Source organism: Henckelia pumila, chromosome 2 (assembly GCF_033568475.1).
Source record: "Henckelia pumila isolate YLH828 chromosome 2, ASM3356847v2, whole genome shotgun sequence".
In the NCBI taxonomy this organism is placed as follows: domain Eukaryota; kingdom Viridiplantae; phylum Streptophyta; class Magnoliopsida; order Lamiales; family Gesneriaceae; genus Henckelia; species Henckelia pumila.
The window spans coordinates 86,195,669-86,208,420 of NC_133121.1; the positions used below are offsets into that span (position 1 = coordinate 86,195,669).

At 31.6% G+C, this 12,752-nt stretch overlaps 1 protein-coding gene across 3 annotated transcripts; it reads right to left on the reverse strand.

Moving 5' to 3' along the window:
• Positions 1-211: 211 nt before the first annotated feature.
• On the reverse strand, positions 212-6,457 carry LOC140882209 (microtubule-associated protein RP/EB family member 1B-like). Of its 3 annotated transcripts, XM_073288051.1 has the most exons (9): positions 5,899-6,457; positions 3,896-3,964; positions 3,674-3,760; positions 3,424-3,530; positions 3,203-3,345; positions 3,028-3,104; positions 2,710-2,823; positions 1,576-1,729; positions 212-314 (listed from the first exon to the last, which is right to left on the reverse strand). In XM_073288051.1, exons 1-8 carry the CDS (start codon positions 6,004-6,006, stop codon positions 1,598-1,600), a joined length of 837 nt encoding a protein of 278 aa, XP_073144152.1. In that variant the 5' UTR covers positions 6,007-6,457; the 3' UTR covers positions 212-314; positions 1,576-1,597. The 3 variants fall into 3 exon arrangements, with proteins under 3 accessions (XP_073144152.1, XP_073144153.1, XP_073144151.1); XM_073288052.1 differs by lacking the exon at positions 212-314 and having other exon boundaries at positions 1,068-1,729; positions 3,218-3,345; XM_073288050.1 differs by lacking the exon at positions 212-314 and having other exon boundaries at positions 1,068-1,729.
• Between the last annotated feature and the right edge of the window lie 6,295 nt (positions 6,458-12,752).

Below are 12,752 nucleotides of genomic sequence, written 5' to 3' on the forward strand. Positions count from 1 at the left end.
AAAATAGATATTATAAGCAAATCTGTGAAATTATCGCAATGCCACAAATTAAACGCAACCTCTAAAATCATAACAAAATCTCAAACAATTCCATCGATTCAGCATTTTAAACACGAACACAATACATCAATTTGGGACAATCTAATGTTCGCCCACGGTTTATAATATTTCAAATCGAAATTAAAACCTTCAAATCTAGAAAAAATTGATTATGAGCACTGAGCACAAAGATTGACGGTTTTCTTCAGTCAATGCAGATCTACAAAGAAACCCAAGACGATGGAAGGAAAGTACAGATCGTTCATTAATCCGATCTGCAAAGAAAAAGTAGGGAAATTACCGATCATTAGTTTGGTCAACTGGTCACAAATACGTAGCTCAAACATATTGCAGACATTTGTCAGGGAGCTAGAACACAAATTCTCTTACACAAGGGCTGAGGAATCATTTGAGTTTGCACATGAGGATTTATGAAGACTTCTCCCTTAATTTATTTTATATGAAATAATATATATATATATTAAGTTTATTAAGTTAAATTAATGATTTGAAAATAAAAAATATTATTATATTATTACTAATAATATATCTTTTTAAAGCTACTAATAATAAAATATTATTATATAAATAATATTTTTACTAGTGGCTATTTGGCTAACGTATGGAATTGGGGATGGGGCAAAGAAGAATGAAGAGGGAACAAAAACATTGAGAAAAGAGGAGGAATAAATGGAAAAAATTTACAAGCAAACAAGATTAGAGGAGGAAATCGTGGAGTTTGCCATGTAGGTATCGTGTGCTGTTATCTATAGACTGTAGAGGATCCGAACGAGTACAAGATAATTTCCCATAAAATTGTCAACAAAAGGGTTTCACTACATACCTAAGCTAGTTTTTCTTTTTAAAAGTCTTTATTTATAGCCCGTCACTATCTTCACAAAAATTCATATTTGTGGCAGAAAAAAATGAACGAATCAACATGACTTCTGGATCACAAGAAGTAACAGATCTGTTTATAATCGAATAACCCTCAAACCATTGATGATGTATGAAAACACGTTAATGAATGCAAAATTTTAGAGGAATTACCATCATATAATAAATACAACATATGTATGAAAAAAGAAAAATAACACTTCATCATAAATATGAATGCAACATAGCTCATGCACCAAGCATTTAACTCCATGATCGGTCTTTCGAGTATGAAATACAGCGCTTGAGGTCGCAAAATGCTCGACTCACTTGCACTTCTAATAAAAACTACATACAGCAAGGGCAAGGGCCTCTCTCTCCCCCTTCAAACTCACTCTATAATCATCATGAAGACATGAACAGATGAAACTAGAAAGTTACTCTTTTTTCCCTTGGATCCAGCGTCTCCAGGGAAATTCAAGATTAACACAAATGGCATCAATATCACGACGCTGCTGCGTTTCTCATCAACATGAAGGTACACATATTTACGTTATAAGAAGTCATGTCAGAGAAGGTTAACTTTAGTCCATGCATGGTTTTGAAATGCTGAAGTCTAAATTGACTGAATAAAGGAAAATTTGTCAAAAACCAGCGGACCGTATTGTTAGTTAGTATTCTGTCAATGATCAGTATCTGAAAATTCGCTATCTCCAGCTAAATTGACTGAACGAGATACGATTTCTTGAGCTTCTGCAAGTGCAGATTCCTTCTCATCTGCACAATATAATATTTTCTTGATCGCCACAGCCAACTGCAGCAAATTTCAAGACAACGATCATGACTTATTTTATACAGCAAATAGTTCGCAGCATATGCAAAATTGTCAAGACCCAATAAGGAGAGAGAGAGAGAGAGAGAGAGAGATTCTTCTTAGTAACATTAGATGCAAAAAAATAAATAGCTTTGTTGAGTACATATTACCGCGTCATCTAATCCCAAACCTTTTAATCAGTTTAGCTTTACACAGTTCAAATGCTAGTTTCATTAGTTCAAGGTAGTGTTTACGGTAGCTAATTTTAAGTGCTCCAAACTTCTAGCCAATCAAGGTAGTGTTTGAGATTGCTTCTAGGAAGCGCTTTTGAGTTTTTTTCACAAAACCAATCCCAAACACTACCTAAATGTTTGGAATTGTATGTAGAAACTGGGAAGCACTTAGGTAGTGTTTAGAAATGCTCAAAAAAAAGTGACTATAAGTTTTTCTTTACAAAATTTTGAAAACTTGTAAATAAAAGCTAATAATCACTTTTTTAAAAAAACATTTGCAAACACTACCTTCAAATAAGCTCTTGCCAAACATTACCCAAGGCCAATCTCTTTTTCATTTTTATTTTTTTAATCAGTAGTTCCTATAAAGATGTTAACAAGCAGAATTCACCCATGAATAACAAACCACTAAAGGCTAAAGCTACTTTGCATAGATGGTGGAGCCAAAAGTTATACATCCATATAATTGTTCCAAAATAAAGGTAGGGAAAGATGTCATTCTATTATATATATGAGGTATTAAAAGTATGTATCCCAAAAGAATATTTATTCCATTTGCATCCCCTCCCTCCACTACTGATGTGCAGGGACCATAAAGTTGAAGTAGACGATCAAGATGAACTTTCATGTCTCATGAGAAATGTGTCAGTACACTACAGCAGTTGCAACTAAAAGAATCCACTCGTGTTGAAGGCAAGAATGTATAGCATCATATTACTAACTACTAATTGAGCTAATAATACTTACTGCAAGATTTTCCAACTCAGGAGTCTGGCAAAGTATTTCAACATCCCGTAATTTTGCAAAATAAAAATCTCTTTCCTTTTCCAAGAGGTCGACAGAGAGCTTGAGCTCTGTAATCTGAACACGTTTGGAGATATCATAGTGGAAATTGAACCATAGTGTAAAATGACAGTAAAGCCAATCCAACAGACTACTTACATCATGATAAATAAATATATAAACACCTTTTGCCATGGACGAATAACAGTCAACGATATGCAAAATCAGACGTGGATCACTGCATTCTATATTATGATGTTGAAGAAAAATGACCATTATTACCTCCTTTGTCATGGCATTAATCTCCACGGAAGAATTGACCCCGGTGGCAACACCACCCGATTTCCCTTGTTTGAGAACTGAACATGAATTAAATTTATATATATATATATATATATAAACATGGTGTTAATGAGGAAAGAAAACATAATTAAAAACGGCAATGATTCAGGCTGACCAGATATCTTATTACCACTCATTCCATCACATAAGCCAGAATTTAGAGAACGGTTTGTTTGCAATGACTTCGAGTTCTTCTGAGACCCCTTGATATTTCTCTCCTTTCCGCCTTTAGTTCTGCGTTCCACGGGATTGTAATTCCTGGGAAATATGCACAGTTAGAAAGCAAAAATAAATAATATGGTAGAACCCACCAAGTTAACCAAAAGAAAACATTACTCATTTGTTATTCCGCCATTTACTGAATCACAATAACGTTTTAGCCATTGAAGAAACTCCAAGTTGTCCAATGGCCTTCCCTTCACAAGTCTATTGACCTCAATATGCTGGACATGACAAAATATAAACAGATTACCAAAATTTGAACTTGACACAATGGACGCTACCAAATCACTGACAAAAATGATGATGCCGGCAAGAAATTGGGATAAAGAAACCCAAGAACAATGATAATGCAGAAAAGAATTACCTTTTCAATTTTGAGTTTGTTAAAGACGTCCTGGAGTACTTTGTAGTTCTGGATCATATCGTATTCAGTCTTAGCATCGAAGTTCACCTACAACAGAGTAATATATCAGTAGTGTCACCATATCAAAACTTTGCTAAGTTGGGAAATATTGGAGCATCCTTCGTCCAACCTATACCAACAAATATTGTTCTCAAACAAATGGCACAAAATAAAGGTTTTGACCTTGTGCATGGGGACAATTCCTGGATAGGTCATGTCCATCATCTGACACTGCACAGCCCCAGATGCCGCCTAGATAAAAGTTCTTTTAATTAGAAAGTAAAATATCATTTGTGTTTCTTCTGGTAAGATTGAAGGTTTATAGTATTTGAAACAATTTTATAAGCGAAGATATTAGAAAAAAGAGAGAGAAGGTAATTTGGCCTGCATTGATACCCACATGCGAGACAAATTTAATGAGACACACAAACACAGGCCTTAAAAATGAGAAATAGCTATATTGCCAAAAAATACTGTTTCTCCCATGGGCTTAAAAAAATGTCAAATCTTGCTTCTAAGTAGATTTCATTATTGCGTATGACGCAAAAAAACTGTATTTTTCATTATTTTGTTACACCATTGTCACTAGAGAGTGAATGCCATCAAATAAGCCCTGTTAAAGAACACAAACCGTCAAGTTCTCGTCCATAGGGGGCCTCTTCATTACTAGAGGAACCAACAAATCAAAATGGCCGTCAAGATAATACAAAACCTAATATTAGACTCATAATGCAACTACGACTGGATTGATCACTCACATCATTGCACTTCGACTCTGACCAAACAGGAGCTATACAGTCTATATCCTATCTTACGCAAATAATATAGATGCTAAATTATGCTCATGGTTTCTTCCAAGACACATTCCTAAAACATCTCGCTTCGATATTCCACCCTCACAGACGCAGTTCGTGCAGCCACTTCCTACTCGAAACTCAAATTACACACTTGATGTAGTTTACCTTCAAATTTTCAATCATTCATAAGTAAAAACTATAGAAATAAGAAACATCATAAACTCAAGACTCGACCTTCGGAATACCAAGATTCATCTTTTAATCTTTATTTGCAAGTGCAGCCCTCGACTATTATCAAGCAATCACGTTAATTAAATCAATACAGATCATTTATTGATGATATTGACTTGTGGCAAAAAAAAAAATCAAATCAAGGTGATCGAGTTTGAGTTAGTTCCCTAACATTTGTCGTCATCAATTACGATGTGTCACATTAAGAGGTTGTTCCGCTTCACGTACGATGCGAAAAACAAACAGTTCGTGCTGGAATCCTTATCACATCGTAAACCACCATGAAGAACTAACAGTTCCGAACTCCACCATTACCTTTTAATCTAATCCTTTTTCAAATCTATTTTCCTTTTGACCTATCACATACTGTTTTCAAATACAAACAAAAAGCCGCACCCCCAAAGTCACATTCTTCAACATTCACAATGTATTTCTCTGCATGGAAATAGCCCCCTCAAAAAGAAAAATGAAGTAAAATGTTTCTGGTTCGATGCTCACATAAAAACAAATAAGCCAGGCTGCAAATCAAGTTTTTTTTAGCACATTTTCAGGATATATATAGTATCAGCAAATAGCTTGAAACCAGAGTAAATTCGTACATATCACCGGCAATTCCTAAAAATTGCTGCAAGAATTTCCAGGGTGAAAAAACTCAAAGCACTTGGTTTATATATCATTCAAACTATGGACTAAGCATAATAGGAATAGTATCTTAATCCTTCGTTCATGACATCTATTAGAATGAATATCTAAGTCAAACTTTTATCATTATTATTTTTTGGCGGCTTTTCTCACCAGAAAATATTCCCAGAAAATTTCCTCTTCTAAAAAGATGATCAAAACATCAAAGACTCTGACAACATATCGGTAACTGCCCAGGAATATGATCCAACCAAGAACTTGTGTAAGATTAAGAACACATGACACCAAATTTGTCACTTTTGCAAAATATAATGTGAGCATTCTATCACAAGCCAAAGAAAGGTTTAGGGAAAAAATATCTTAGCTTTATACAATCAAACCAATTAGACATTCCCAAAAGAATAACCAAAATGCACACCAAAAGAATTTTTTTTTTTTAAAAAAAAACAATAACCGCAGAGGAACATCAATCAATAGAAACAAATAGGGAAATGGGAATCGGGTTTTGGTTTATACCTCTTCAACACGAGAGAGATTAAGCTGAAGCGTGGCATTGATCCATCCAAGAATCTCGTTCCGTCCCACAAAATATGCACTATCCATCAACCCTATATTTGACGCCATTATCGAAACTATAAACAAAAATTACCAAGGAGAAAAAGAACGACCCTTTAAAATTCTCGGCAAACTATCTCAAGATTCCCCCTTGCAACCTTCATTCACGTTCTTGTTTTCTTCCTCTATAAGCAGAGATGAATATGAAAACAAGGGAGCGGAAAAAATGGGTTCTTGGTTAATTTAAAAATGTTGCTGTTTGAATTTTTGTTATTAAATTAAAAACCAAATAAATGGAGAGTTAATGGATGAAATCAATGGATAGACTTTTTTCTGAGAATATATTTTGATTTTATGATCTATATAGAACGGTCCGACGATCGAAAAATATAAAGAAATGGAAAGCGACCATTCGAAGGGACAAAAACCGAGTAAAAGCTGGCCATGGCTAGCATTGTAATTGAAGCGCTTAATCTGGGATTTCTTTTATCTGCTTTCGCATTTCTCAAGCTCGCCAGTGCCCACTTTATTTTTCTACCTAATGTTCATAGGTTCGTTCGTGCAAATAAAAATAATATTTGCATATTATAAATTATTGGGAAATCTATTATTAACCTAACCAACCCATCTTGTATTCTTGTTGCTTAAATTTTTTAAATAGCCTTCCTTACTAAATATTTTAAAAAATAGCATTTTATATTTTTAAAATCCCAAAATCCCCCCCCCTTTTTTTTTTTTATCCTTTTCTTAATTTCTTCAACTCAATTTCTACTAAATTATCTCATCCTTTTGTCCATCCTAATTTATTTTACTAAAAATAAATTTATTCAATTGTACATTTTTGTATGTCACCTACAAATGTTTTTCATGTCCGTTATAAAAAAATAAATTTTATTTTAATTATCAAAATCATACACATTTAAAAAATGTTTTTTTGTGTATATATATATACAATTTTGATATACTGTTCATCCATCGTGACCACTCAATATGCCTATCATGAGGTGTCACTCAACTATTGATACACAATTCATGAGGTGACACTCAACTATTAGATATGATCATGTGATGAATTGTGCATCCAATAGTTGATTGTCACCTCATGATGGACACATTAGATATGCACGGTATGTGGGCAGAATAACAAAACTCATTATATATATATATATATATATGGAGTTATTTATTTAATTTAATGATAGTACTATTTTTGGCATTCCGGTTACAAACATCGATATATTAATTTTTATCTTAGATCAATAGTTCGTCAATGCTTAAAAAAATTAGAGTAACGATAACTTGTTTTGAATGATATTATTTTTATTTTATTTGAAGTATAACAAGTTATATATAAAAATAATTATAGATTGAAATAACTAATAATAATTAATGAATTTATAATTTATAGTACTAATTAATGTATAATTTTATGATAGGATCAGTTTGATAAATATGATTGATATTTATGTTTCCCTGTTTAATCAAAGGGCAACTTGTAGATAACTCTCTAAATCAAACATAACTTTCAATTTACTCCCTATATTTGTTTTTTTGAAAATGCCCTTGTCGTTATTTTAATCATTATTATTTCTTGAATTATCAAATGTGGAGTCGGATTCAAAATCGGATTCACTTGATTCATCAAGATAATAAATATTTTCATCATCGGATGAAAATTCAATTGTTTCTACGGGATAGAATCCAATAGTATATATTTCTTCAAGAAGTTTAATTTTATTTTTCTTTTCGTTTCGTTTTGGACATTCATTCGCATAATGTCCTTCTTCGTTGCACAACCAACATGTGCAATTCTTTCCTTTACCCTTTGGGCAAGATGGTTTTTTGTTATCAATTTTTTTATAAAATTTTCTTTTATAAGGTTTTCTGAAGAAATTCTTTTTAAATTTTTTTTTCTTATAGGGAATAAATTTTTTATTAAAAGATTTATAAGATTTATTAAATTTATTCTGTTTCTGTCGTTTTAAATATTTGTGTGACATGTTTGTTTTGCAACCGTATTCTTTTACTGTGAATTCTATTTTGTCACAAAAAAAATTATTGTTTTGTTTGTAGGATTTAGAGATTTTTTTATTTAGTGTTACTTCATGACATTTCTTTGTTATTATGTCTTTGATGAATTTAATAACTCCTCCTAAAGTTTTAGCATAAGGACTAGTTAAGAATTCATCTTTACTGTGTATAGGTATATTAGGTATCTTATTAAAGATAATTAGTTTATAATGTTCCTTTTTATCAGCATCTATTAATTGATAATAGTTTGTTTCATAATCACAAATAAATTCTTCTAAGTAACATAAATTGCATAATTTAATATTATCTAATATAAAGATTGCTCTATTTTGTTCTATATTCTTAGCTACCAAATTAGCATCATTATTAGAAACTCCTAAAAATTCTTGGTACAAGACATCAACAAATAGTTCGAAATATCGATGCCCTGTCATTCCTTGTGGTAGATTAGTAATTACTAGGTTTTCAGCCCAAGTTCTTACTGCTCCTACCAGTGTCATTTTTATCATCCCATGAGTTAAAACTTGAATATTCTCACTTTTGTCTAATAATGGTGTTAATTGAATTTGTACTAATAGTTCATTTGCCCAATGATCTATCTTTGATTTTCTTTCTTTGGCTGTTGAACATCATAAATCTAAGATATTTTGTTTCACAAATCCTGATGTTTTTGATTCTCTAAGAATATCTCTAACATCTTTATAAGATCCAGAGTATTGGTCTCTGTTATATTTAAATTCTTCATCATCTCTTCCACCACTACCTTCTACATTCGTTCGTAGATTTAATCGTGGTCTAGAATCATCTTCAGATTCTGATTCTGAAATATCCATATCTCTGTATTGTTCTGAGTCCTGATGTGAATGATATAATTCTGAATGATATAATTCTTCTATATTTACTCCTATTTGTTCAAAATCAGATGAGTCGGTTTCACTAAACATCTCCATACTTATGTTTGCCATAACTAAGGGGATTTCTATACCATGATTCAATTTTGAATGGTGGTTCTTCTTCCATTTTTTTTTCCTTTATCTATTGGAAGAACTTCCTTAAGATAGTTTAATATTTCATTACTATGTCTTTCTTGTTCAATTATTAATCTAGTCGTTGCTAAATCAATATATTCTTTGAAATTCTTCTCTAATTCTTGTATTGATAGATTGATCTTATTAATATTATTTTCTAAATCTCCTAGATCTTTTTCTAATTTTATTAAGGACGTCATTGCGATGAGGTTGACTCATTAACAATAGCTTGTTTAATTTTAAGAATATTTTGATTCATGGTTCCAATCTTATCAAGAATATCTTCATCATTTCTAGCAAATGATAATGATCTTCTTGGTACAGACTGTTTTGTGATTTGGAGGTCATCTGAACTCCATCTTTTATAGGGATTTATTTCTTCAATAAATGCTTTTCGAGGGTGTTCAATTCTTGTAATATTTTCAAACATTCTTTCAACAGAAATAGTTGGTTTTGTTGAAATTATTCATGTTTGAGAATTATTACTTATTGCTAAACCGACAACATAGTTTATATTGATCGGATGGTTTCCTGTTAACATAAGATTATTTCTATAAAAGTAATAATCTAATGTTAAAACGTCATTTATGTTTTTATCAAAAAGAGATATATTGTATTGTGGATAAATACAAAATTTCATCTTTTTGTAACATAAATTTCCTTCAATTTTTTCAAGGATAGAATCCTCGAAATTACGTATTCTTTTGTCACGAACTGTTATTTCAATTGGTGTATCTATTCCTTCTCTGTAGTGAGCTGATATTATTATTTCAATTCCTCCGATATGAACATATTTCAGTTCAGATCGTTCTTTTTCACTGGCTTTTGCCATGATGGTATTAATATCTTGAGTTGTTAATAACTTCAGAGTATTAGACCTTGATTCATTATTTATTTTACAAGATCGTTCTTTTGTACGAATCGAATAATAAATTAAATTTTTCCTGGGATTAATAAAATTTGAAATCTTACTTAGTATTCCTGGTTGGTCAATTAGATTTGTTTTTGAATTAGAAAACCCTGTTTTCTGTATTGCAGCAAACTTGCTTTGATTGAATATAATATTCAAATTATACTCTTGGTTTTCTTCAGATTCTTCAGATTCATCGACCAGGTTGTTTTGATTTGGAATTGTTACTTCTGTCATTTTAACAGATGATAGAACTTCTTAATTTTCTTAAGGCTATTAAAATCATTTTTGTCGAATCTATCTGTTCTAATAAATTCTGAAAATCTTCGAAACTATCAATTGAAGATTGACAATTTTTAAGATGTTTCAAATTGTTTTCACAATTTTCTATATCAAAATTTATATTTTGAGAATATAAATTAAAGATATTCATTTTTGTATTTTCATACATTTTCCATTTAGTAAAAATTGTTACTTTTATTATTTTGTTTTTGTTGATCGGATTTCGATAACAAAGTTTGTTCTTATTCATAACATATTGTTATGTCTTCAATTTCATCGTTTTCAGAAATTTGAATTATCATTTTCCAGTTGCTTGAAAAATGTTCTTTTTTATGATTTTTGAAATAAAAAGTTTGGAGATCTTTTATTTTATTCCATAATTGATCTATTTGACGTAAATCTTTTAGTAAGATTATTTTATCAAATAAATTTTTAATCTCAATATCTAAAGTTAATCCAGACATTAATAATTTGCTTTATTTAAGCTTTGATACCAGGTTGCGGAATTATTCAAATTCTTATGAATTTTCTTATTCATGGATTTACAGATCTGATTCATGGATTTTCAGATCTGATTCATTTATAATAGATAAATGTTTTCATATTAGTTTGGTTTCATTCATGGATTATTAATACAAATTTTAGTTGATAAATTGATTCAAATATGGTTAAATCAGAAGTATTTAAACGATATTCACGAAATGTATCATATTCATGATCATCTTCTATTTCGAACCAGTTTTTTATTATTAATCTTCCATTTCTTATAAAGGATGATGACATGATTAATGTATTTTGACTATTTCTTTGAATTAAGGGCTGCAGGAGGTTTAGGAAGGTTACCTTGTTTGAATGAATCTTGGTTTTGAGCAGAGGCCAAATCCTTGCTTTCCCTTAACGATCACTTGATCAACTGGTACTTGCTCTATGGATCTCCAGGTTTACTCTGAACCATGAATATTCAATGAATGGTTTCCAACCTTATCCTCCTTACGACCTGCTTGTTTATTTATTAGCCATAAGGCTTATTTTGTTTCTGATTTTATGTTTCTTAGTTTCTGATAGTTTTCATACGTCTTGTATGAACCAGATTGTAAGAAACTTTAAGAAGAGAGAGATACTCAACTTCACTTTTTTACAGCACAAAACATCTCCTTTTATAGGCGTGGAGAAACGCATACATAATTAAAAATAAAAGAAAAGAGGGGGACCACCCGACACTACATAATGGAAACAACTCATTTTACATCTGAGTGGATGCCTTTAACATGTGGTGTGGTCCACGATTTTATTTTTTTTTACATTGTGTCACTCTCTGAATCACTGGTGCATTCGGACCATTTCTTTATTGGTTTGTCTTCTTTGACAGCTGGTTTGTCTTCTTTGACATCTGCTTCTTCTGTCTGAATGGGTTGGCAATGTCCACATTTGTGAGTGGATATCATTGTTCTTAGTCTTTGACATAACATTTGTTAGGTTTCTCGGGTCATGTCAACTCTTGCTTCATAGATTGGAGCTTCGAATTGAGCTAACATGGCTTGTTCTTTCTTTTGGATTGTCTCCTTGTGTCCAGTGGTTAATAAAATTTTACTGGTTGCAAAATTTATTTTAACCTTTGCGTTTCCATCAATCTTTCCTGTCTTTGAGATCATATCAATCAATGTCTTTATTCTTATCTCAGGAAGTGTTGAGATATCCATTACTGGTTTCTCTTCATTTGATTTTTCGAATAAGAACTTGTCTTTTTGTTTTCGACATTGAATATATACCATTGGTTGATAGAATTTGTTATCATCCCAATCTGGAAGGGTTGAGTGAATACTCAATGTTAATACTGGATCATCCTTAAAGACTGCTTTCTTGAACTGGATGATATTATTTCTCAACTGATATGGAAATAGTTCTATTTCTTGATTGTTGGGACTGACTTCCAATCCACTTAATAATCCATTTGAAAAGAATCTTGCGACTTCATGCGCTGGAGCACCTTGCAGTGTTCTTGCTCTTGATATGCTCTATGTGTCACAAGTTTGTAGCCAAGATTCTGCAGATGGTTTGGCTATTCTCAAATAGTTTAGTGTTTCAAAGAATTCAGTCTTGAGTTTTTCTGAAAAATTTGTTTTCTCAAAAATTGGTTTTTGTGGTTGCAAATTGACCATCTTTCTTTCTTTCTTTTCAAGGGCACTTTTAAACGTCCTTTCTTCTTTTTTATTTTTCTTGGTGCTGGCTGTGTCCACCGGTTCTTTTTTCTTTTCTTTTTCTTTGTCAGTGTTGGCTGTGACCACTGACTGTTTCTCTTTTATCTCCATTATTTTGTCAAATGGAGTTGCCATTTTGATTGGTGTTCTTGGTGAGGATGATGATGATGAAGTTATCATCTTTTCTTCTGTCCTTTGAATTTTTCTACTCAAATTTCTTTCTTTTAGTTGAAGAATTTGAATTTCTTCCTGCAATTCAATCAATTGTTCTTTTAATTGACTTAGTTGCTCCATCTTGATTATACTCTGCACAAGAAAACATATTTATATATATAATTGTTAGTAAAATAACTCTTTTCGTGAGTA

Coding starts and splice junctions, on each gene's coding strand:
- LOC140882209 (XM_073288051.1), bottom strand. CDS start 6,006: ATGGCGTCAAATATAGGGTTGATGGATAGTGCATATTTTGTGGGACGG. Junction 3,965..5,898: donor ATCTCTCTCGTGTTGAAGAG/GTATAAACCAAA, acceptor ACTTTTATCTAG/GCGGCATCTGGGGCTGTGCA. Junction 2,824..3,027: donor TTAATGCCATGACAAAGGAG/GTAATAATGGTC, acceptor AAACGTGTTCAG/ATTACAGAGCTCAAGCTCTC.